Below are 25946 nucleotides of genomic sequence, written 5' to 3'. Positions count from 1 at the left end.
TCTGCCTCCCAAGTGCTGGGATTAAAGGCGTACACCACCACGCCTGGCTCCACCAAACTTGGAACACCTGTGTAGTCTTCAATTTTTTTTTAATCTACTTTTTTTTTTTTTTGGTTTTTCGAAAATCTACTTTTAATAAGAGTTCTGAAATGCTTTAACTTTCCTTCTAGCCCATCACCCTCCAGAGATAGTGAAAAGAAATAGTGTATTAGGATACAGGGGAAGTGAACCTGTTTAGAAACAGTTCTTTGGGATGAGTTCAATCTCTAATTGTCAGGATATCAGGTGTCTAGTTCAGTTGTGTCAGGAGAGCAAACATGAATCAGCAGTGGTGGCATGACCCAGCAGAAACAGCCAGGCCTCAACTGAATCAGCACAAGTCAGCAGGAGAAGTTCCATATTATGCCTCTCTGAATGAAGTGAAGATCAGCAAAGATGAAGGTGTGAGTGAGACACTGAAGCATTGTAAGTCCAGCCATGCAAGCTTGCCATCACTGTCTGTTGGGTCATATGTGTACTCCCTCCTCCAAACATCACGTGTCCTCCCATGGGTATTGCCTCACCATGTGAGGCTGTCTTAGCAAAACTCTCAGGTTAATCTGTATCAGCCGACATCACTCTGCCAGTCATCCCAAATCTGAGGAAGTAGCCAGAAGCTGCCAGAAAACCACCACGATATTTTTGGTGCATTTCTTTCTATGAAGTGAGGACAAACAATGGTAATTAAGGAATTGCAAGGTGTACCAACACCATCCAGTGTCGCCTGCGTCTGTTGTGTCCCTCTTGATATCATGTGTCTTTTTACATGTTTGCTTTAGCAGACATCCTCTCACCTGTGTCTGCTTTAGGAAAACACCATCTGACAAAACTGACTTTCCAGAGAAGCCACAGGTTTCCACTTCACAGCTGACTCCACCAAGCTGCGGAGATCATCACAGTGGCTGAGGGAGTCGGAGGAGTCTATGGGCTCTTGTAAAGCTGACCTTTCTATCTGGGTGCTGCTGATCATGTGGCTCACAGATACTGAGGTCTGTGCCATGCGAACAGAAGACAGAAGTGGACATGGACTGAGGCCAAGACATAGGAGGTACAGTGTAGACTGTAGATGCTGGAGCCGTGACCCCAAGTCCCAGGCTGCCTTGGGTTTGTAGATAGACAAGACAGGAAGGAGCCTCCAGGGGAACGGAGGCGAGGCATGTCCACGGCTTCAAGCCATCCTGCTTGTGGCAGTTGGGACTCCAGGACTGTAACCCAGTCTTAACATATTCAGTTGGGATTTGCTGTAACTTTAATTTTTTAATATTATTTTTAATGATGTTTTTAAATGTTTTAACCTCTTTTTAGACCACTACCCAATAGAGGTAGTGTAAAAGAAAGGATATAGGGGAAGTGGAACTGTTTAGAAAAGCTTTTTGGGAGCAACTCTGTCAGCGTTGTCTGGAAATCGGCAGTTGAATTCACAGGTTAGCGGCAGCAGCTCGATCCACTTGTAAAGGTCTCATGGAAATACTGGGGCAGCAGCAGTAGTGGCACCACCTAATAAAACAGCCAGGCCTCAGCCTTGGCTCGAGTCAGTAGGAGGGACCGGGAGGATTGTCAGGAGAAGTTCTTACCACAGGACAGCCGAGTAAGGTACAGCAGGGACACTCCCACCCTGACTCCAATGGCCAGGCACTGCTTTGAAGGTCAGCTGGATGGAGGCCGACTTTCTGGAAGGATCCAAGGCTGCAACCAGCAGGCAGGAAATGAGGCTAGGCTTGCAGGTTCCGCTCACCTGCCCTGGTTCTGAATACAAGCGGGCACAGTCTCAAGGACTCCATGCTGCAGGCTCATGATCCAAGAGTGTAGGTCAGCTTGTGGCCAAGAGTTGTTGAGGGCCATGGGGTGGAAAGCAGAGCCTATGGCCAAGCTAGTGATGAGGTCCTTTCTGCAGTCCGGATGGCACCCAGTGATGCAGAAGAGCGGTGCTTGGAGCCCTCCAGCTGTGTCATCTGTTTTCTCTAGTGGCACCCACCTGTAATCTCAGCACTCAGGCTGAGGCAGGAGGATTGCCAACAATGGGGAAAGTGAACATGTGAGTGCCTGCCTGCCTACCATCCATTTAGGAGGGCTCTCTGAATCATGGAGAAGGCTGTTTGGAGAACTGGAGGTCCTGACGTTGACCTGCAGTATCTGAGCCAGAAGGCTGTGATGTTAGCAGCTGTGCGGGTGGGAGAGAGGAGGTGCATGACCAGTGTGGGCCCTGAACTCTGCCCAGGGCAGCCAGGAGTTGCTGTAGCTCCTGAAGGTCCCTCAAAGAGCCAGTGTCCATATGCCAGTCCAAGGTGGCCAGCGTGGCCTGAGGATCAGTGGTCCTCACTCTTCCTAACGCTGCAACCCTTTAATAGAGCAAGTTCCTCATGTTTTGGTAACCTCCAACCATAAAAAGATTTTGTTGGGGCTGGTGAGATGGCTCAGTGGGTAAGAGCACCCGACTGCTCTTCCGAAGGTCCAGAGTTCAAATCCCAGCAACCACATGGTGGCTCACAACCATCCGCAACAAGATCTGACTTCCTCTTCTGGAATGTCTGAAGACAGCTACAGTGTACTTACATATATTAATAAAATAAATCTTTAAAAAAAAGGATTACTTATTTAAAAAAAAAAAAAAAAAGATTTTGTTAGTACTTGATAGCTGTATTTTTGCTGCTGTTACGAATTATAATGTAAATATCTGGTATGCAGGAGATCTGATTTGTGACCCCTGTGAAAGGGGTGTTGGACCCCAAAGGGATCTCAGCCCACAGGCTAAGAACCACTGCTTTAGATGCAGTGTGGCTTCGGGGGGCTGATGGGCTATCCAAGGTGGGCAGCTCCAAGTGAGCACGGAATTCACCCCTATTTCCTCACGTTTATTTGTCTATGTGCTCATTTGCTCGTGGCCATTCATTCACTCCTGAACTCATTCATTTATTCACATGCTCCCTCACCCTTGTGATCAAGGCTCTCCAGTGTCTCGGGGAGCACAGCATAGTGGGAACAGGGCATGTGGTTTGGCAGTAGGCAGGGGTGGGGTACTTACAGGATACAGGCTGAGATCTCATCACCCTAGATTCACTGTCCGCCCTGACAGTGTACTGGGAAGCCTCAGAACTCAGAGAGCTTTTGACTCACAGTTACTGCTTATTCCAGGGCAAGGACAGAACTTAAGGAGTGAGTGGCCTAGAAGACGTAAGACAGACCTTTCAATTGTCCCAAACCCATGGCATCAAATGAGTGTGGTCAGCCTGCTGGCACCAGAGTATGCCAGCACAGCCATATTGCCAGGGCATCTGGGTTCTTGTGGGGCTCAATCTTTCAGACTGAGTAGTCACTTGTTATGGTTGACTTCAGTGTCCAGTGTCTAGCTTCCTCAGAGGTCAGGCTGATACCAGGTTGCCTTGATGCTCCAAGTACACAGTGACACACCTCAAAAATGTTTATCCATCCATCCATCCACCCCCCCCCCATCATGTGTGAAAGCATGCTGTGTGTTCTGGGGTTCAGAGCCTGGCTGGTCAGCTATGGATCCACCAGCTTGCACAGCCCATCTTTCATCCTTGTTGCAGAGACCAAGTCTTGATAACAAGCCTTGGGTGCTCCTGGAATTAGAGGAACAGCTCTGGAAAGTCAGCCCTGATAGGGCAGGGCACCACCCCGCCTGCTAGCCCTTGTGCACCTGGGTTTTGAGTTTTTGTTTCATTGCTGGCTGGCCCACCTGTGCTCGTTCTTTGAGGCTCTTAGATGGCTTGGCACATTGGGGTTGGGATGGCGAGTTTTTCCCTGGTATCGTTGCTGTTGCTTTAAAGGGGGAGCTATGGTGCTTCCCATCACTGCGGAGAGGGCCTGGCCTTGACCTGCTATTCACTTCACATGCAGACTACCAGGTGTCCCCATGGAGGTTAAACTAACAGAAATCCTCCACTCCTCTAGTGAGTTGCCTTAAATTTTCCTGCTTCATACAGCTGTTAGGGTCTCATGTAGCCAAGGCTGGTTGTCCTGGCTGGTTTTATGTCAACTTAACAGAAGCTGCTGTCATTAGAGAGCAGGAAGCCTCAGTTGAGAAAAATGCCTCCATACGACTGGGCTGTAAGCACACCTATAGGGCATTTCCTGAATTAGTGATCAATTAGGGAGAGCCCAGCCCACTGTGGGTGGTACCTGGGCTGGTGGTCCTGGCTTCTATAAGAAAGCAGGCTGAGCAAGCCATGGGGAACAAGCCAGTAAGCAGCACCCACCCCTCCCTGGCCTCTGCATCAGCTCCTGCCTCCAGGTTCCTGCCCTGTGGGAGTTCCTGTCCAGACTTCCTTCAGTGATGAACTACAATGTGGACTTGTAAACCGAATAAACCTTTTCCTCCCCAGTTTGATTTTGGTCATAGTGTTTCATCACAGAAACAGAAACCCTAAGACCCTGGCCTTGACCTCCTGCCCTTCCTGCTTCAGCCCCCATCCTGAGTGCTAGAATGACGTGTATGAATTGTGACCTGCCACAGTTGTACACTGTCAGGGTGGACATGCTGAAGGCCTCCAAGTCACCTGGGAACAAGGGGTACAGGCTGGACCTCTGTTTCCTGTGCAGCTCTGTGTGTCACCCAAGATGAGCTTGGCTGCCCTGGGGCCTGTGTAGTCCCCACCACACCAGCCTGGATGCAGGGCAGCTACAAGGCCCAGGGTGCTGAGCAAGGTGGGTGGGCTCAGGGGCATGCAGGACAGTGAGCTTTGTGCAGCCTGGGAGCCCGGAGTGTTCTACAGTCAGATCTAGTTCTGAGGTTCACCCCCTAACACCAGGCTTCCTTTGTTCCCACACATAGCAGTGAGCCCAATGGCCCTGGTGTGCACTGCCTGATCCCCAGTCTCCAAGAACCTGTGGCTCTGTCCACCCATGGAGAACCATCTGTGGACACAAATTCTGGTCACTGTCATTTCTGTCAGCACAGCACTGGTAGATCGCAGACCCACCTGTGTGACTCACATAGCTCTGGACACAGAGGACAAAAGGCACTGCGTGGGCCTCACCCAAGAAGCATCCGTACTCTGGCTTGGTTTTGTTTGTTTGTTTGTTGTGGTTTTTTGTTTTGTTTTGGTTTTGGTTTGGTTTTGATTTTTTGAGACAGGGTTTCTCTGTGTAGCCCTGGCTGTCCTGGAACTCACTCTGTAGACCAGGCTGGCCTCAAACTCAGAAATCCGCCTGCCTCTGCCTCCCGAGTGCTGGGATTAAAGGCGTGCGCCACCACTGCCCGGCTTTGATTTATTTTTTTAATTACAGTTACTTGTTGGGTGAAATCCCACACAAAGTGTATGTTGAGGTCTGAGGACAAGTTGCAGGAATCAGTTCTTTCTGGGACTCAAGGATTGAACTCAGGTTGTCATGCTTGGTTTAAGCGCCTTTTCTTGCTGAGCCTCTTTGCCAGCCACTTTCTGTATTTCATAGCTGCTGGGAGAGACTCAGTGGGGAACATGTGGGTGGGACCAGCTGGCATCCACTGAGAACACAGGGACCTCCCAGTACAGACGCAGCAGAGGTACCCTAAGCACCAGGCCCGTTCATCTTCCTCTGGCCTCCACTGTAGCTCGCAGGAAACAGCTGTTTACCTGGGCGAGGTGCTTGGCCGGGCGTGCAGCCAGTTGGAGCTCTGCTTCCCCCTTTGGTGTCCAAGGCCTCCCCAGGAAGCAGGGCTGGCGTGGAATAGAGGTGGGAAGGCTGGGCTGCCAGGAGTCGTTTGTGAGAACTGAGAACCAGCCCCTGTTGTGTACACAGTACCGGACCCTAGCAACCACCAGGCCCAGCCAGAGCAGACAACACTTTCCTGTGTGACTGACCACACTGAAGTGGGCACTGAGGACCCTGTTCAATGAGAGAAATGGGCTATTCCCCCAAATTAAACATCTGCCATTGTCCCCTACAATTCACAGATGTCAGCTTCAGAGTCCAGGGAGCTCAGGGGCCAGCTTAGACTGAGGCAGGGTCCCCAAGTGCTTAGACTGAAGCCAGGGCATCAGGCAGTCAGTCCACATTCTAAATCCATAACCAGTTTCCCACCACTGAAAGGGTTCCCACTGGCTAGCACATTCCTGGTCCCTGCCAGGCCTCCCCAGGTCTCAGGAGAGCGAGCCAGCAGCCAGCCGCTCCACAGGTTCTTGGTGAGGAGCTCCCCAGGGGGCACTGTCCCACTTAGGGAGGCATCCAGGGCACTGGGATTTGCCTTTCGCAGAGTCTCGAGTCCCTGGATCCCACCAGCTAAATCCTCTGGGCGCTCCATGGGGTGTACTGAGAGTGTGTCCCCTTCAGCATGGTGACAGCTGGTGGCTTTACTTTTCCAGCTTCAGCTGCAGAAGTCCCAGTACCTGCAGCTGGGCCCCAGCCGTGGCCAGTACTACGGCGGGTCCCTGCCCAACGTGAACCAGATTGGAAGCAGCAGCGTGGACCTGGCCTTCCAGGTGAGCCCCGCCCCGGCTCTGTGACCCTTCTAGGGGATACTCCAGGTTTTCCTGTCTCAAGTGTGTCCCACCCACTCTGGAACCCACTCCAGCTACAGACTCCAGGGACAGCTGGTTGGCCCACAGGAGATGGGCCATGTCCCCCCAAATTAAGCATCTGCCATTGATTGTCCCCTGCAATTCACAGAGGCCAACTTCCCACCCCTAAACACTCCTCTAGGTCTCCTGGGGCCCAGGAGAGGGGAGCGGTGCAGCCAGCTTCCCTGAGCTCCAGCCTCCTGGAGTCAGCACCCCCACACCCCAGCCACTCCCAGCACTCAGCAGCCGCTGCACCTGCCAGCAGGCTGGGAGGCCCTGAGAAGAGCTCGGGGCCTTGGGGGCTTGGCTCCAGCCGCCTCACTGATCTGCAAGCCCAGCAGTTCTCAGAAGGAAGCCCCTGCCGCCTGACCCCACTTGTCTGCAGACAGTTCTTGGCAGAGCCGCACACCCTGCATGGCTCCCTCAGGCCACAAGCTGCTGTCAAAATAATAAGGGCTGGTGTCTTCTCCCCAGACCCCAGTCTTCAAGAGAAGCGGGAGGAGGGAGGTGTGCCGACAGGGCCCTCGGCCATCATATACCGCGCTACCAAGGATCTGAGAACAACCCTTTCCCAGAGAGCTAACGGGCTCCCGAGTCATCCTCGGCCTTTCCCTGGCTGCACGATGATGTGAACTGCTGGGTTAGGCAGCCTGGGCCTGGGTGTGCTTGGGGCTGCTAGTTCTTCGGACTTCACCCTGTGGAGTGAGTTCCAGGCCTCAGTGGCATACTGAAGTCACTGGCACTCTGGCAGAGGACCTCCAGTACCTGAGCACCCCAGTACCCCCTCATTTAACCCTGTGTGGGTATCCCAGTGAACTCCTCAGTCCGAGGGCACAGGGACCCTGCTGAGCCCGTTTGCCCAAAGTGCAAATGGGCACCTAATGGTTCAGAGTGTCGGGGTTTTGCATGTTTAGTGCAGTGGGTTTTAGGGGTAGCTCTGGCTGCAGCTCAATGTTTCTGGAAACTGAGCCCCAGACTCAGGGTTGTTCTCACCAGGCACCAGCCTGGAAGACCTTGAGCCATATGTCAGCACTGGGTGGCCTACAATTGTCCCTGTGGCTCTCTGGGATGAGCTCTTCCATCTACCTACCTGAGGTGAACCTGCCTCAATGTCTCCATCGTGGGAAGTATGTATAGGTGCCATTCAAAGTTCCCCAGGACCCTTGAGGTCCTTCCTGGACAGATGTCATGTGCACATATCCTGGTGTATGTTACAGCAGAATCTAAGCATGTGCCCCAAGCTACATGGGCCAAGCCCCCAAGCATGTACATTCCCAAGTGCTGGATCCCAGATAGGGCTGGAGAGCTGGGAGTGGCCTGGAGAAGTGGGTGGGGATTGGAAGGCTGAGTAGGGTCTAGAAGGCTATGGGGTCTGTGTGCAGGGTAGGTCTTGGTTGTTGATGGGGGCAGAAAGATGGGAGGAGCCTGATGGCAGGAGCAGCTGCCTCGGTTTCCCTTCTAGATGTCTCAGAGAGATGACTGACTCTTCCCTCCATAGGCCCTGATGGTGAGGTTCATGGCCAGCTTTCCGGTTCATTGCCTTTCTATGGGTAAAAAAATGTAGACAAGTCTGAGTTTGAGGCCAGCCTATTCTACAGCGTGAGTTCCAGGACAGCCAAAAAACAAAAAACAAAAAAGTAGAAAAACACAAAATCAGCAGGGACTTCTGGGTCACAGAGAGATTTGGCAGTGGCCACTCAGAGGCAAACAGAAAAAGAAGTGGCAGGGCCATTTCAGCCACCACTAGGTTTCCTGAAAGGGAAACCTGTTTAAATATCAGAATGGTTTTTGCTTTCTATCTGGGGGACAGAAGGGCCCAGGGCCTAGATAGCCAAGCAGGCATAGGGACAAGTCATGTCCAGGGTTAGCACAGGCAACTGAGTTCATCCTAACACGGTGACAGGCTCCTGGCAGCCCTAGGGACTCCAAGGCTCGCCCTGAACCTTATGCCAACCCAGGTGCTGGTAAGAAGCCCCATCTAAGCCACGCCACAGACCCAGAAGGCGTCTGTTTTTGGCTCTCAGGCACCTGGCTGAGATGCTGGGGGTGGGAGCAAGAGAAGAGACAGGAGAGAGGGCCACAGCTCAATCCAGAGCAGTTCTGGGCTCTGCCTTGATCCTCTTGGGAACAAGCCCTGGGCCAGGTGGGCCCCACAGCAGCTCTCAGGCTTCACGCCCTGGGGGCCTCTCTTGGCAGGCCCCTGCAGAGATGACGTAGGTGGGGACAGGAGGCCAGCCAGGCCTGGAGAGAGAGGGCGGAGGCCTGTCTGCACCTGGCCAGCTGGAGAGAGCTGTTCAGTCATCTGTACCCAGCACCCAGGCAAAGCTTGTACCGCCCTACCTGGCCCGAGCATGCAGGCTGGACTGCATGTCTCCTGCCCCTTCTGGGATAGCACTGCTGGCTTTTGCACCCCAGCCCCATGGCTCAGCAGGAGCTGGGTGGGGCTGCCAGAGATGCCTATGGAGTAGAGTTTAAGTATATCCCCAGAGCAGAGATCTCCAAGGGTAGAGCTAGGGGAACCTGAAGCTGCAGCCGGTAATCTGTAAATTCGCTGTCTCCTTTCTGAACCTCTGTTCCTGACCTATTCTCTCCCCCAGACCCCATTTCAGTCCTCAGGCCTGGACACGAGTCGGACCACACGACATCATGGGCTTGTGGACAGAGTATATCGTGAGCGTGGCAGACTTGGCTCCCCACACCGCCGACCCCTGTCAGTAGACAAGCATGGGCGACAGATATCCTTTTTGCAGAGGATGTGTGTGGGATTGGGAGGGAATAGGGGACAGGCACACACTGCTGCCTGTGACACACACTGCTCCCTGTGGACCAGAGAAACCTGGGGAAAGGCCTCCAACACAGGATGTTGGAGCCCAGTGTGGGGCAGAGAGAAGGGTTAAGGAGGGTGAGCCCAAACACAGAGGGCTGGGGCCACAAAGAGAGATCCCAGTGTAGCTTTCAAGGCTGGGAGAAGCGGGGCGTGGCTGAGTTGAGGCAGCATGGACATGACAGTGATGCCACACAGCCTCTGTAGTTTGGAGGGTGAACACCTGCCAGGATCCCATCACTAGAGTGGCTTTGGGTCACTCTCTCCCCACTCTCAACTGAAGAGTAGAGCTGTCTGCCTGCTCCTGCTTCTCACTCCTGAGACTTTGGTGCTGGGAGTGCCTCGGTGGAAGGGGTCAGTTTAACTTGGCCTCCCTAACGCATCTGGGGCCCAGCTTAAGGCCCAGGCCTCCTCTCAGAATGGCTTGGGAGCATGGTGCTGAGTTATAGGGGAATGGGTCTGGCCCCCTGGGGGACTCCCACCGCAGTTGTACTTTTTTTTTTTTTTAAGGCAGGAAATGCCCCTTGCCCTCCTGGCTAGCTGTCTGCAGGCCCAGCCGCACGCTGGGAGCAGGAGCCACTCCCAGTAGCTCCCAGCAGCCTGGCCCCACAGGCTGTGCATCAGGCTTCCTGGGTCAGAACACACTCTGAGGTTCCCTTAACTCATTCACGCTGACAGCTGCCCCTATGGCACCGTGTACCTCTCGCCTCCTGCGGACACCAGCTGGAGGAGGTCAGTTGAGGGGCACCTGGCCTCTGGGAGGAAACAATGTAGATTTTATCTTATCAGCTGTGTGTGGATATGCAGGATATAGTCACTGGAAAGTGACCAAGTGAGCGAGATGCTTCCAAAAGATCCCAGAAGTCAACTCTAAATTGTGGAGACCATGGCTTCAGAGCCTTCAGAGCCTTCAGAGCCTTGTTTTTCTCTCTTCCTCCTCCTTTTCTTTCTCCTCCTCCTCCTTCTCTTTCTCCTCTTCTTCCTCCTCCTCTTCCTCGTCTTCTACTCCCCCTCTTTTTCTTTTTCCCTCCTTCTCCTCCTCTTCCTCCTCCTCCTCCCCTTCCTCCTCCTCCTGTCCTCCCCCTCTTCCTGTCTTCCCCCTCTCTCTGTTTTCCATATTTCCTATTTCTTTTCAGAATTGATTAGTCAGTGGTATATCTTGCTGTTGTTCCCCTAATGCGACAAGCTCACTCTCTCACACTCTGTAACCTACATGGGCTCCGATGGTCCCCCTGCCTCAGCCTCCAGGGAGGCTAGGAGGAGCAAGGGTGCTCACCACCAAGCCTGGCACTGCCCTCCACGTGGATGGTCTTTGGCAGCCGAGATGCATGCACATCTGTGGCAAGCGAGGGAGCTCTAGAAAACACTGCTTATCTGTATTTGCAAGATGGTGGGTCCCACCTGTCGATCCAGCATGCAGGAGGCAGAGGCAGTAGATCTCTGAGTTCCAGGCCAGTTGGGACTGCACACTGAGACCCTTGCCTTAAAAACAAGGGGCTACAGGTGCAGTCCAGCAGCTAAGCACAGTGCCTGCTCATCCAGAGGACCCAGGCTTCAGTGGCAGCACCACATGGTGGCTCACAGGCACCTGCAACTCTACATCCAGGGGATATGATGCCCTCTTCTGGCCTCCACGGGAACTATGTGCACATTATATGTACATACATGCACACAAATAAAATCAATCCTGAAAATAACTCTATAGTAACTGCACACAGTGTGGGTATCCTATCTAGGTACATCTCTGGGAAGATGTGTAGGTTTTGTGCCAGTACTGCTCTAGCGTGATGTGTGACATGGCTTCACTGCCCCATGGATCCCCAAGGTCATGGTCCTTGGATAATGATGATGTTAAATAACATATTCTGCTACTATTCTTCCCTCTGGGCAGGTCTCATGTACTCAGGCCAACCCGAGACTTGCTGTGTAGCTGGGAAGGACCTTTAACGTCTGCCCTCCAGCTTTAGTCCTTGGGATGGCAGGCCTGTATCACCCCGACTACCTTATGTGGTGCTAGGGATGGAACCCAAGGCCTCATGGGTACCAGAGGAGCACTCAGCCACCTGGGTTACAATCCAGGGCTAGTTTGGTTTGGTTTGGAGACAGGTTTTACTCTGTAGACCAGGCTGGCCTTGAGCTCACAGAGTTCTGCCCCTGCCTCAGCCTCCCAAGTGCTGGAATCAAAGTTGTGATCTCCACACCTGGCTTTTTTGGGGGTGGCAGTGGGGGCATGTATGATGCAGATGGAGGTCAGAGGTCAGCTTGTCGGTTCTCTCCTACCATGTGTGTCCTAGGGCTAACACTTCTAAGGTTATCGGACTTGTCCAAGAGCTCTCTCACCTCTGCTCACCTCTGTACTCTCTTGCTGGCCTGATGGTTTCAAACATGGTTTCTCCCTGTGCTTCAGGCAGGCCTCAGACTCCTGGGTTCAAGCAGTCCTCTGTCTTCACTGTCTTCCCAGTGTTGCTAGGACCACATGTATGGATTAACATCCCTAGCTCTCACTCAGTTACAACAGACCAAGCCGGGATGGGGCTGTAGGTAGAGTGCTTGGAGCTCGGTAGATAGAGTGCTCACCTAGCATGTACTAAGTATGGGTTCCATCCCCAGGTTCACGTAAACCTGTGCTGGGGAGAGCATGGTAGCTCACAGCTGTCCATGATGCCAGTTCCAGGGGATCTGACACCTTCTAACCTCCGTGAACATCACGTGGCACACAGGCATACACAAAGGCAGAATACCCAGACATATGAAGTAAAACTAAAGGTTTTTAAATACCACAGTTATTTAAAAAGAACAAAACTGGGCGTGGAGAGCTGGGCAGTACGTAGCTTCTCTGGTGAATTGTGCCAAAACACAAGGACCTGAATTCAAATCCTGTGATGCACATGAACACAGCAGCACTCATGTGCAGTCCCCCGAGCACTACAGAGAGGACGTGGAGGCAGGAGGGGTCCTGGAGGAGGTCAGGCAGACAACCTGCAGTGCATAGCAGTGATAGCAAGGACCCAGAAGGTGCTGGAGAACTGACATCTGGTGCCTCCTCATGTATGTCACATCATGTGCATGTAGTCACAGCACTCAGGACCAGCGGTTTAAGGCCAGCCTGGGCTACATGAGACCCTGCCTCAAGAAACAGAGTTTTCACATCCATTTTACCATAATAAAATTTAACACAGAGAGGTATGATCACTGACCTGGGACCACACAGCTGGTGGAAAGACCCACAGGCTGCCCCAACCCATGGGGCACATCCTGGACCCTTGTGGGAATTAAGACAGTGTCTAACATGGGTAGATCAGGACTGAGGCTTCTTCCTGTGAGTGTCACCATCTCTCTGTCTCCCAGGACCAACTCTGACTCTGCCCTGCACCAGAGCACAATGACACCCAGCCAGGCAGAGTCCTTCACAGGCGGGTCCCAGGATGCGCACCAGAAGAGAGGTATCTGAGGAATTTGGGGTTTCTGCCAGGCTCAGGCAACCCAGTAGCCTGCATGTCCCAGGAGGTCACTAGTCTTTGGGGGACTGACATTTAGAGGAAGAATCAGAATAGGATAAATGGTTTCAGGGCATCTTTTCCACATGGGGCCCTCGCCAATGTACACTGGCTGTGTTCTAGGCCTGTGACTGATTGAGATGCTGATATCTCAAAAAGCAGAGCAGAGAGGATTTGTTTACTCACACAGTAGCCAAGGATAGACCCCAGCAGTAGGTACCACTTGGTCCAGGACTCCAACTCTACTGCCCAGAACCATCTTCATCCTCCCTTGGGCCCAGCCTGGTAACCCTGTCTGAGAAAGGAGCCCTCTCCATCCCAGATTTGTGGTGAGCCATGCACTGGCTGGCCATGCTTGCAGCCCTGTAGCTGAGGCTGTACCCCAGTTCTGGGTTCCCACATGGTGCTAGTCCTCGACACAGCTCTTCCACCAATTGTCTTGAAGAGTTAGGACTATGGGTTCTGTGAAGCTAGGTGCAGCAGACCCACCCTGGGCCAGACCCACCCAGCCTTAGACACCAAAGCCAAGGAAGTCACCTCTCATGCATCTGAGGCCCAGATGCTAAGGGAGGGCCTGTGTGTGGCAGTTCACTGGGTCCCAGGGAGCTGTTCCTGGCTGAAGGACTCATCCTGGGGGTGGGGTTGCTTGGTGGACAGCCCGCTGCAGGCTGAATACCCCGTGTGCAGTGCAGGAGGGTTGAGGTTAGATGGACCTGTGGGCCCTCCTTACACAGGGCTTCTGGGATGCACCTGAGGTCTCATGCCCTCTCAGGATTCTGTGCCCAGAATCCAACCAGCCTTGATGTGGGACGACCCATGCCCCCTGTCCCCACGCCCCTAGAGGTCTCCTGGCTGCCACCTTCTGGCACCCTCTTCTGCCTTCCATGGAGTTCTTCCCAACAGCCATTGATTGTCTCTCCTAGTCCAGAGAAAAAAATGAACCTGGCAAGAGTCAGAAAACATAGGACCCAGCTTAGCAACAGAACATTTGCTGAGCACGTGTGGAGTCCTAGGTCTGTCCCCAGCATAGCAAAAGAAAACAAAATTTTTTAAAGGGGGGGGGGAGGGGAGGGAGGGAGAGAGAAAGGAAGAAAGACACACTCATCATGACTAAAAGTGGGCTTCAGGTATGACTGGTTCCAGAGCATCAACCAATATCCAGCCATCTCATCCCTCGGACCTCTCACTAGGCCCTTCAAAGCTCTCCAGTCCCACCTTACTGGTCTAGCCTGAGCCACCTTACTGGTCTAGCCTGAGGTTCCTTCTGACATGTCTGCTCACTCTCAAGCACGTGTACTCTGGGCAGATCAGTTAAAGCCCAGGTAGCTTTAGCAATAGGGTTGGAACCAGCCCTCAGTGTGGGGACCCAAGCCTGGCCCAGCCACTGGGTGTCAGCAATGCTGAGTGATGGCAGATGCTGCCACCGCAGCAGGTGGCAGGCTCAGAGTCTCTGCTGACTTGTACAGCCAAGGTGCCCAGGGTCCCGGCCTGGGTGGGGGCCGGGGGGTACCCTGCTCAGCCTTGGCTCCCGGCTCCAGCTGCTGTCTCAGCTCTTTGTTCCACATAGCCAGCTGATGATCCTGGTGCAGGGTGTTCTTGTTAAGCCCCTCCCACAGCTTCAGTAGAACCTCCAAGCCTGCTGTTAGGGCCCTGCGGTCTCTCTACTGTGTGGTCATGTTGCCCTGACCCTTCTCTCCCCCTACATCCAGTCTTACTGCTAACTGTCCCAGGAATGGAGGACACCGGGGCTGAGACAGACAAGACCCTTTCTAAGCAGTCATGGGACTCAAAGAAGGTAAGGGCCACTGTGTGGGCCAACCGTTTTTCTTTTCACACCCAGCCTGGAAGCAAATGACCAGGAGTCATGTTGAGGTGGGGGCCTTGCTCAGCTTTACTGGGGCCCAGGCTTTGGCATCAACAGCGGGCCTGTCAGACTGCTCAGAAACAGCTCAAAGTGTTAACACGTGTGGCCGATCAGGGTGCTGATGAAAGCGGACACTTATCCCAGTTGGGACCCTAGCACCCCACATCCTGGCCCAGGCAGGAGCCTTTGAGGTTCAGGGCTGCTGAACAAGGCCTTGCCTCAGAGTCCAGAGTATAAGCAGAATTCGCGAGGGCTCAGCAGATAAAGGTGCTCACCGCCAAGCCTGGCGGCCTCCGTTCTGTCCCTAGGAGCCATTTGGTAGGAGAGAACCAAGTCCCTGAGTTGTCCTGTGACTCGCGCATGCCAGTCACAGCACGAGGACACCAGTTCCCCTCACATGTACACACATATACGTAAGTGCTTTTTACAACGGAAAAGGCAGGGCTGGAGAGAGGGCTTAGCCGAGAAGAGCACTGACTGCTCCTGAGAGAACCCAGGTTTGCTTTCCAGCACAGAAGATGACTTGTAGCCACCTGTAACTCTAGTTCCAAGAGATCCAGTGCCCTCTTCTGACTTTATAAGCACAAGACACACAGGTGATGCACAGTCATACATGTAGGCAAAATACACATTAAACAATATTTTAAGAAATAGGCTGGGGCTTGGCAAGATGGCTCAGTGGTTAAGAGCGCCTACTGCTCTTCCAAAGATCCCGAGTTCAAATCCCAGCATCCACATGGTGGCTCACAACCATCCATAACGAAATCTGATGCCCTCTTCTGGAGTATCTGAAGACAGCTACAGTGTACTTACATATAATAATAAATAAATCTAAAAAAAAAAGAAAGGAAGGAAGGAAGGAAGGAAGAAAGAAAGAAAGAAAGAAAGAAAGAAAGAAAGAAAGAAAGAAGAAAGAAAGAGGCTAGGCGGCAGTGGTCTGAGAGCTCGAGAGGCAGGAATATCTCTGAGTTCAAGGCCAGCCTGGTCTACAAAGTAGACACCAGGGCAGCCCGGGCTACACAGAGAAACCCTGTCTGAAAAAAAATAGACAAAATAAACAAAATCTTTTTCTTTCTAAGTAAAAAGGAGGCTCGGGATATGGCTCAGAGGTGGCATGCTCATCTTGCATGCGTGGATTCCATTCCCAACACTGAAGAAATCATGTGGCCAGGCATGATGCTGAATGCTTTTAATCCCAATACTTGGGATAGAGGCATGTGGATCTCTTGTAAATTCAAGGCCAGACTGGTCTACAGAGTTAGTTTCAGGACAGCTAGAGCTACCCAGGTAAAACCTTGTCTCAAACAAAAACAATTTCTTGGGTTTTTGTTTGTTTGTTTGTTTTTCAAGACAGGGTTTCTCTGTATAGCTATGGCTGTCTTGGAACTCACTTTGTAGACCAGGCTGGCCTAGAACTCAGAAATCCGCTTGCTTCTGCCTCCCTAGTGCTGGGATTAAAGGCGTGTGCCACCACGCCTGATGCCCGGCTAATTACATTTTTAAAAGATATTGTGCACATGAGTGTGTGTGTGTGTGCACTCTAGAATGTGCGTGCATGCATATGTGGGCGTGGGCGAGAGGGAGGACAACTATAGGAGTTATCTCTCTAGACATGTGGGTCCTGGGAATCGAACTCAAACCATCAGCCTATGTGGCAAGCCTTTTTACTAATTAAAAGTAAAAGCCACTAATTAAGCCATACTACTGCCCCAGAAAGCTTTTCTAAATCTTCCTCAGCACAGCAGAAATCCCGTAGCATAACAAGTGTTCACTCTGGGGATCTGTTCAAACTCATTGTTCCTGTGTTCCCTGCCAAGTCTCCTGGTCACAAGCTACCATCAGGGAAGCCCCCAGGTGCTGCCTGCCTACCCTGCATCCCTCTGGTCTACGTTCCAGCCTGCAGCACTGGCCCCAAAGGACCAGGTTCTCAGAACCCGCAGCCCCTGCCTGTCAACATCACAAGGCTGCCTGTCTTTCTAGTGTCTCCTCCACCTGCAGCAGCCAGGGCTCCCCAGTGCAGCGGCTTTGAGCTGGGCATGTGGCTTCGGAAAGCCCTAGAGAGACCACACACAAGGTTAGCCACAGCATCCGGGCAAGGTATGGGAAGGAAGATCCCTCCTTATAGCTCCTGCCTCTGCCCGGAGCTCCTTGAAGCCATCCCTGTACGACATGGCTGCTGGTTGTCCTAGACAGGGGAAGGGAAAGACAGCATTGAGCTCAGCACACAGGAAGCCATGCCTGCCACCTACCACCTGCCACCTGCCATCTGCTTTGCTCTCTTTCAGGCGGGTTCCAGGCCCAAGTCCTGTGAGGTCCCTGGAATCAAGTAAGTCAGCCAGGCCCCCCACATCCCTTTGCACCTTGTGGCTCTTCTCTCTCCAAGCCTGCACCTGTTGGCAGGGGAGACCATGAGCATGCTACCAGAGGGTACCCAGGAAGTCCTGGCCTCCGTCACTGATAGGCAGACATGACCCCTGTTCCAGTTTGGGGTCCTGTCGTGCTTAGGGCTCACTAAAGGGTCTTTTTTTTTTAATCCACTGATCCCCTTGTCCCTCCTGTCCCACTGCAGTTGTCCTGGGTTGGCAGGGCTGACCTGCTTGTCACTGTCCCCAGACCTTATGTCCTGTCCTCCCCATCTGGTCTTTCCCAGCATCTTTCCGTCAGCAGACCAGGAGAACACAACAGCCCTGATCCCTGCCACCCACAACACAGGGGGCTCCCTTCCTGACCTCACCAACATCCACTTCCCCTCCCCACTCCCGACACCACTGGACCCTGAGGAGCCTCCGTTCCCTGCTCTCACCAGCTCCAGCAGCACCGGCAGCCTTGCACATCTGGGCGTTGGCGGCACAGGCCAGGGTAAGGCCCCCATGCTGTCCCTACCTGACAGCATGCACTGGAGTGTGGAGTTGATGGGTCTGTGTCTACGGATGACACACCTGCCCCCAGGAGTCGGGCTGTGGCATTAGGGCTGTGTCCTGCAGCTCCAAGCTTCAGGGAATGGGTGGGAGTCAGGACGAGCCCTGATGGCTTTGACCTGGTTGCTTATGACTTAGGTGTGGCCCTTCCCAGCTCACTTCTTTTTAATTAAGAAAAATGTTTTACGTGTGCGAGTATTTGCCCATGTGTCTGACTGTGCACTGCATGTGTACAGTACTTGATAAGGCCAGAAGACAGTGCTGGATCCTTGGATTTGGAGTTATGGACAGTTGTGAGCAGCCATGTGCATGTTGGGAACTAACCCTGATCCTGTAGGACAGCAGCCAGTGCTCCTAACCATTGAGCATCTCTCCAGGCTCCTCCCCTTTTCAAAGGCTTATATCTCCCCTTGGCCTGTTTCCTGGCAATGCCCACTTCCTTGCCCATCCCACTGCTCCCAGTTTGAACCAACACTGCTTCTCCTGGTTACTGTGGTTACTTTCACCACCATTCTCATTAAAGGCATCCCTGTCAGCCTCCCCATCCCCAGCCTGACCTCACAGCTGCACTGCTCACCCCAGGACCTTTGCACAAGCTGCCTGGGCATAGCCCTCTATCCTGCCCACTCACACTGCCCCAAACAGCACTTTCCATTGTTCTTCAGCATCCCTTTTCCCTGATGTGACACAGCAAGCCCCAAGCTGCTGGGGCTGTAGGCTGCAACGTGGATTAGGACAGATGGCAGGGGAGGGGAGGTGTGTGTGTGGGGGAGAGACACAGGAAGGATGGGGATACAGGTCATATGGTGAGCTCTGTGTGGATTTGCTCTACAGACCTGGGATTAGGGGCTGGTAAGGAAAAATATGGCTCCTGAGGCAGGATCGATGTGGGGAGTTGAAACCAGGGTCCTCCAGCTTCTCGCTGATGCCAGCTCTGGGTGGGGTTGGGGTAGCAGATGAGAAGGTGCAGGTGTGCCTGGGGTGTTTTCTTTCTTGAGATGAAACATGAAGGTCACTTGTTGCTGGGGTTAAAACCTGGGGACTTCTGTCTGCTCATTTGATGCTAAAGATAGAAGTGGGCCCCCTCACGGGTGCCCAGCCAGCACCTTGCCCATGAGCCACACATTCTACCTCCTCAGCTCCTTTCCTAGGCTTCCAGGTGAGCAGATGGGACCAAAGGCCATGAGCATAGGACCCTGATGTGAGATGTGCAGGCCTTTGGCTCTTCACAGCCTGACTTGTGCCTGTTAATCTCCAGTTGTGAGGCCCAGGGAACCAGGGTGGGTCTAGATGTTTAGAAGCAAGGAAGGGCCTAGCCCTACACAGAGGCTGCCATATCCAAATCCTTTCTCCTCTCTGAATCTCCCTGTACCTCCTGCTTTGGGGCTCCACACCAGCTGCTGCAGTTCCAGTGTAAACAAGCACAGGGAAATAGCTTATGTGACATTGTTGCTGGCTCACTGGGGTGGCCAATCCTGACCAGTAATATGTGCCATGTGTGGTTGTTTAAGAGCCAGCCAATCCCCTTTACAGGGGCTTTATTTTATGGGCACCTTTTAGATGAAGCCAGGCTCTGGCACATACAGACAGTTTTCACCTCCCCATCCTAGTGCCAGACCCTGGTCAGGGAGAGCAAAGAGCTGGGGACCAAGCCCCTGCTCCATACTGTCTGAGGACAGTACACAGGGAGGTGACCCAAGTGTCCACTGCTGGCTATGCTCCATTCAGGGCTACACCAGGGCTTATGTGCCAGAGCCAGGCCACTGCCACCTGGCCAGCCTGCCCCACCCTCCCCTGCCCAGACTTCCCCTCCAGCTGGCTCTGCTCCAGAGGTGATCCAGGCTGGGCAGAGAAACCTGCTAGCAGGATACCCATGTGGCTCGCCTGCCCATCTGGCCTCTCTGGGTGTGATGGTGCTTAGGCAAGAGCTAAGAATGCCCTCATGTTCATGGTCAGCAGACCAGGGACATACCAGCTGGAAGTGTGAATTCTTTGACCCACAGATATGTGTGTGTCTGTCTGTATGTATGCATGCTGTGTGCATGTGTGTGTATCCATCTGTTGGTCTGTATGTGTGTATGCATGAGTGTAGACGTGCATGAATGTATGTCTGTCTGTCTGTGAGCATATGTGTGCATGTATGCTCGTGCTTATTAATCACTTTGAATCCATGTTTAAAAATCAAGCCAGAGGGCAAGGTATGATGAAATATCCCAGGAGACAGAGGCAGGTGGATCTCTGTGAGTTGAAGGACATCAGGGCTCTACTTTGAGGCCCTGTCTATAAATCAAGCAGGTAAGCAAGCCTTGGGGCTATTGAAATGGCTCAGTGGGTAAAGGCATGTGAACCAAGCCTTAAGATCTATGTTCAGGTCCCAGAACAAACACGGTACAGGGAGAAAAGCAACTTGAGTATGTCCTCTGGCCCCCACACTGTCCCAATGTGCCTGTGCCAGCCCATGACCACAGAGAAATGCATTTAAAAATAATTGTTTAAAAAATGAAGTTCAGCCGGGTGTGGTGGCACACGCCTTTAATCCCAGCACTTGGGAGACAGAGGCAGGTGGATTTCTGAGTTCGAGGCCAGCCTGGTCTACAAAGTGAGTTCCAGGACAGCCAGGACTACACAGAGAAACCCTGTCTTGAAAAACCAAAAAAAAAAAAAGAAGAAAAAAAAGAAAAAAAATGAAGCCCAAGCCAGAGTGATGGCTCAGCAGTTGAAAACCCATGCTACTCTTCAGAGGAGCTGAGTTTGGTCCGGCAGCCACAGCAGGTGGCTCAACCTGTAATTCCAGCTCCAGGGATCCTGGCAGCTTCCAGGGGAGCTTCAGGCCTTCGCAGCCTCCTGCATGCACATATACATGCACCATACACAAACACAATTTTAAAAAAGATTTTGGGGAGGAAGCATTGAGATGGGGTCCTACTATGGGGCTGTTGCTGTGCTAGAACTCACGACATTGAACTCAGAGATCCACCTGCCTCTCTCTTGGGTGTTGGGATTAAAGGTTTGCACCGCTGTGCCAATTGTTAAGCACTCAAGCAAAGCACTACCATCCCAGCACTCAGGAAGCTGAGGCAGGAGATCCACACTTAGTTTTAGGCCAGCTTAGGCTATCTAGTGAGACTATCTCAGAAAGATAGAAAAGAGAAAAGCCACCGTCTTTTGTTTTACAATACTTCCTACCTGACCATTTGCCCCACTCACAATCCTGTGTGTACAGGCATTTTGTACATGCATGCCACGTATGTGCTTAGGGCCTGCTGAAGCTAGAAGGTCCTGGGCCCCCTGCAAGAGCAGCAGGTATCCTAACTACCACGCCCCCAGCCATCTCTCCAGTCCCCTTCACTTCAACTTCTATTTGTTTGTTTTGTGGTAGTCAGAGTCTCATGTAGCCCAGGCTGGACTAGAATTTGCAGTATAGTCAGGCAAGATCTTAGACCCCTAATCCTCCTGCCCCAGTCTCCAAGAATAGAGTGACAGACATACATCACTCTGTCTGGTGAATGTAGCATTCGGGACTAACCCAGAACCTTGTGCATTCTAGGTAAACAGTTTGCCAACTGAGCTACAAGCATTCCTCTTAGCCAAGTCCCAACCTTCCACATCTACTTAACAGGCTTACCTTCTGAGTGAGTGTTTGCCTGCATGTATGTCTGTGCACTGAATGTGTGGCTGGTGCCATTGGAGCTCAGAAGAAGCTGTAGGGGCCCCTGGGGCTGGAGGGACAGGTATTGTGAGCCCATGTTGTGGGTACTGGGAATTACACCCAGGTTTTCTGCAAGAGCAGCCAGTGCCCTTAACCACTGAGTCATCTCTCCAGCCCCTGCATCCACATCTTACAGAGTCCTACCTGTGCTGTACGTCCTCACAGGGCCCAGCATCTGCTCCAGATCTGAACAGGAAGTGTCTCAGCCCTGACAGACAAGGGAGGGAGCTGTCACTCAGATGCAAGACCATAGCCCGTAGTCCTGAACTCAACTCTGAGTGCTGCCTCCCAGATTCCCTGTGCCTAGGATTCTATTGACAGTTCCTCCATAGTGGAATCTGGCTCTGCCACTGCCACCCCATCACAGGGCTGAATAGGAGCAAAGCCAACCAGGACCTGAGGGGAAGTGTAGGCCGTCCCACAAGTGACTGCCACAGGCACAAAGGCCCCTGGCCCTGTCATCTCCCCTAGGAGTGCTAGGTGTCTTATCACCCACCCACCTTCAGGAACAAGGTGGACCAGGTGCCCAGGGCAGGCAGGCCCCGGATCTCCTGGTGAGTCAGGCAGCCTCATCCGGCTCGATGGTGCCAAGTCCTCCCTATGCTCCTGGCTTCACTGAGGCCTCCACTGTTAATATCTGATAGCTCGAGATACGGAAGCAGTGTCTTAGTAACTGGGAGGGGGGTGTCAAATGCAGGGCCCTCAGGGCTCCCCTGTCATCACAGGGCCTGTTGCCTACTTGGTTTGAGGCCCAGGATGAGGCAGCAGGCCCCCACTCTGCCCAGTGCCCTGGATCTCACCCAGGTCCCTCATCACCTCAGCATTCGGGGATCAGATCCCTGGGGGCAGGCAGGGATTAGAGAAGGGGCCTGGCGGGTGCAGGCTTGTTACTTCAGGGCAGGGTGGTGAGGATTCTGGTTTCAGTTCAAGCAGACTAGGAAGGGGGTGCTGGGAAGGGGGGCTCCATCATCCCAAGGGTGCCAAGGAAGGATGTGGGTGAAGGGCACTAGGTCATCAAGAAATGCCTTGACAGGAAAGAACAAGCTTGGGGAAGAACACGAGAGGGCCCTGGTGTTATAGAAACCCAACCTCCCATAGGATCGAGTTTCCCAAGCCAAGACAGAAAGGGAGATGGGCCATGATGGCACAGACCTGAGATCTGTGCTGAGAAACAGGCTGGGCGATTGCTCTGACACCAGAGTCAGCCTGGGCTACCTAGTGAGTTCCAGGCTAGCCCCGTATGAAATAATAGTAGCAGCTCGGTAGCTTGAAGCTCATCTAGTACAATGCTTATAGCTCAGTTGGCAGAGTGCTGCCTACCATGCACAAAGCCTTTGGGTTTGAACCCTAGTACTGCAGAAACTACTTCATGCCTGTCACCTTGGGACTCAGGGCAGAGGCAGGAGACTCGAGAGTTCAAGGTCATCCTCGATTCATAGCCAGCTTGAGACAAGCATGAGCTACACGTAAACCTATCTCAAAAATATAAAGTGGTGGTGCATCTGCTTAACCCAGCACTTGGGAGACAGAGGAAGGCAGATGTCTGTGAGTTTGAGACCAGCTTGGTCTACAGAGTTAGTTTGAGGAAAGCCAGGGCTACACAGAGAAATCCTGTCTCAAGACAAACAAACAAACTAATTAATTAAATAAAAGGAGGTTGGAGAGTTGGCTCAGAGATTAGGAGCAGTTGTTACTCTTGCAGAGGGCCCAGGTGGAGTTTCCGGCAGCCACATGGTGACTCACACTTCCAGGGGTGACAGTGCCTTCTTTTTTCATCCACAGTCACTAGGCACACACATAGTACACAGACACACATTCAGACAAAAGGCTCTCATACTATACAATATATATGGTGTGTGGGTGTGTGTGCGCATGCGTGTATGTGTGCATGCATGCATACCTACATATGCTCCACCAGGGCCCTGTCACTGAGAACTCTCTCTACCAACTGTGGGCAGCACTTCCTAGGATAATGTTCATGATCCCAAGATGGGCTCTGATTGGTTACTTGGAAGCAGTGTTGATTGGCTGGGGCCATGGGACATGCCCTTCTTAGGCTACTAAAGTCCCTCCTCAGAGCCCCATCCCAGGTTTGAGCACAGACAGCTTCTCTAGCGGGTTTCTGTCCTGGCAGCTGGGCTGTGGTATGGCCACCTGTCCCTAGCCCCCTTTTCCTTTGTAGGTATGAACACCCCCAGCTCTTCTCCACAGCACCGGCCAGCAGTCGTCAGCCCCCTGTCCCTGAGCACAGAGGCCAGGCGGCAGCAGGCCCAGCAGGTGTCACCCACCCTGTCTCCGTTGTCACCCATCACTCAGGTGCGAGGGCGAGGTGGGTGGGAACACGGGTATCTACCAGCCCCTCCCCTTCCTCGGCCTGGTCTTTTTTTTTTTTAAAAAACCAGTTTTATTTATGTATGTATTTATTTTTAATGTGTATGTGTGTTCTTGAGTGAATTTATGTACACCATGTGCATGCAGGTTCCCTTGGAGACAAGAGGTGTCAGGTCCCCTGGAACTGGAGTTAGAGGTGATTAAGAGCCACCATGTGGGTGTGGGATCTGAACCCAGGTCCTCTGCAAAAGCAGCCAGTGCTCTTAACGAGCTATCTCTCTAGCTCTGTTTGTAGCATTTATCAACAAAAGTTTGAACAGAAACTATATAAATCAGTGTTTTTGCAATGTATATTTTATGGTATTTCTGGTTTTGAGACAAGGCTTATATAGCACTGAGTAGATGAAGGTGACCTTGAACTCATCATTCTTCAGTTCCCATCTCCCGTGTCACTGCTCCTGGCAAAACTAATGGTCTTGGAGTGGCCCAAGAACCATCAGCAGGCATTGGAGTGACTAAACAGACACTCATTCTGCAGCTTAGGCTGGCCCCACACTTACAGTGACCTTCCTGCCTCAGCCCCCAAGTGTTGCATGACAGTGGTACCCCTGCCCAGGGTCTCTCCCTGTTTACTTCCTGTGTGAGATCTGCCCTCACCAAGTTGGGCTCCCTTGCTCTAAGGAGAACAGACTGTGGGGGTCAGACTGTGGCACCATGGCGCCAGCGCCTCTTCCTCATCCTTGTCTTCCACAGGCCGTAGCTATGGATGCCCTGTCCTTGGAGCAGCAGCTGCCCTATGCCTTCTTCACCCAGACTGGCTCCCAGCAGCCTCCCCCACAGCCCCAGCCGCCGCCTCCACCTCCGCCGGTATCCCAGCAGCAGCCACCACCTCCACAGGTGTCTGTGGGCCTCCCCCAGGGTGGTCCACTGCTGCCTAGTGCCAGCCTGACTCGGGGGCCCCAGCTGCCACCACTCTCAGTTACTGTACCATCCACTCTTCCCCAGTCCCCTACAGAGAACCCAGGCCAGTCACCAATGGGGATCGATGCCACCTCGGTAAGCCTAGGGGCATTCCTGGGCCCTCAGTGTGTGTGTGTGCATTCATGAGTGGGTGGGTATGTTCATGAGTGGGGTATGTGTATTCATGAATGGTGTATACATATTCATGAGGGAGGTATGTGTGTTCATGAGTGGGTGTGTGTTCATGAGCGGGGGTTTATGACTAGGGTTGTGCTGGTGAGTGCCAAATGTATGTGTGTACATGTACTGTGCTTTTAGGAGTGTGTGGATCACAGTCTGGATGTCCAGATCTGTCAGGAGTATGCAGGTGCATCCAGAGGGCACTGTGCCCGATGCCATCAGCTCTACACAGGGTCAGGCCTAGCGTCAGCCAGAGCCTTGCTGTGGCTTCCGGGTGGGCCCTGTAGCCCTCTGTGTGTGCTTGCCCTGAGAAGTCAGGTTTACAGTCACATCTCCACCTCAGATTCTCACAAGCCAGTGATTACCTGTGTGGCATCCATTGTTGAGGGTCCAGGCATCCGGCCCAGATCTGTTGGGCCAGTGCAGGAGTCAGTAAAGCATGAACTGTCTGTCATCACAGGCACCAGCTCTGCAGTACCGCACGAGTGCAGGGTCGCCTGCCACCCAGTCTCCCACCTCTCCAGTCTCCAACCAAGGCTTCTCCCCCGGAAGCTCCCCACAGGTAAGGCCCCTTCCCCTGGCCCTATGCCACGTTGTGTGTCCCATGTGCTTAGTGCTCCCCAGTGCTGTCCTCCACACCATGCCATCTGTCCTCCATCAGCCTGGGGTCATGCCCCCATCAGACGGGCTCAGCAGTTCTCAGGACACCAGAACAGCTCCAGGGCATGGAATCTGAAGCTCCAGGGTCTATGAAGGTTAAGGCAGAGCTTCTCTGGGTGTCCAGCTGCTCTGCCTCCACCCCTGGTCCCTGGGTCTGTTGTTGGTGTCACAGTAGACAGTGTGGAGCCTCATTTGGCTGACAGTGGCCTTTGTTTCATTTGGGTTGTGTTTTGAGACAGGGTCATGTATTTTAATAAAATTTCAATTGTTCAATTTTACCAATGAAGACTCAGGAGCCAGGTGCTAGGGTACCCAGCTGACCTTCTACCCATGTCCCAGAAGCAGTGCCTCTCTCCCAGGCCATCTAGGAAAACACTCTTCAACCCGGATGTCTCTCCTCTCTCTCTCTCTCTCTCTCTCTCTCTCTCTCTCTCTCTCTCTCCTCTCTCCTCTCTCCTCTCTCCTCT

The 25946-nt window shown here is 52.8% G+C and overlaps 1 protein-coding gene across 2 annotated transcripts in view; it reads left to right on the top strand.

Moving 5' to 3' along the window:
- The window catches only part of Crtc1 (CREB regulated transcription coactivator 1), a 58821-nt gene that overhangs the window by 24042 nt on the left and 8833 nt on the right, over positions 1-25946 (top strand). The window contains exons 2-12 of one of the 2 annotated variants that reach the window (XM_029480844.1): positions 6342-6458; positions 9134-9271; positions 10031-10092; positions 12709-12803; positions 14567-14652; positions 17007-17047; positions 17372-17580; positions 23531-23664; positions 24433-24576; positions 24685-24735; positions 25280-25381. In XM_029480844.1, the coding sequence (XP_029336704.1) occupies positions 6342-6458; positions 9134-9271; positions 10031-10092; positions 12709-12803; positions 14567-14652; positions 17007-17047; positions 17372-17580; positions 23531-23664; positions 24433-24576; positions 24685-24735; positions 25280-25381 (1179 nt within the window). Of the gene's footprint in view, positions 1-6341; positions 6459-9133; positions 9272-10030; positions 10093-12708; positions 12804-14566; positions 14653-17006; positions 17048-17371; positions 17581-23530; positions 23665-24432; positions 24736-25279; positions 25382-25946 lie in introns of both variants that reach the window. The other variant, XM_021170738.1, reaches the window with a different exon arrangement.

This window comes from Mus caroli, chromosome 8, assembly GCF_900094665.2.
Source record: "Mus caroli chromosome 8, CAROLI_EIJ_v1.1, whole genome shotgun sequence".
In the NCBI taxonomy this organism is placed as follows: Eukaryota; Metazoa; Chordata; class Mammalia; order Rodentia; family Muridae; genus Mus; species Mus caroli.
Note: the sequence above shows the minus strand (reverse complement) of the source record. Positions and strands in the feature narration are given on the sequence as shown.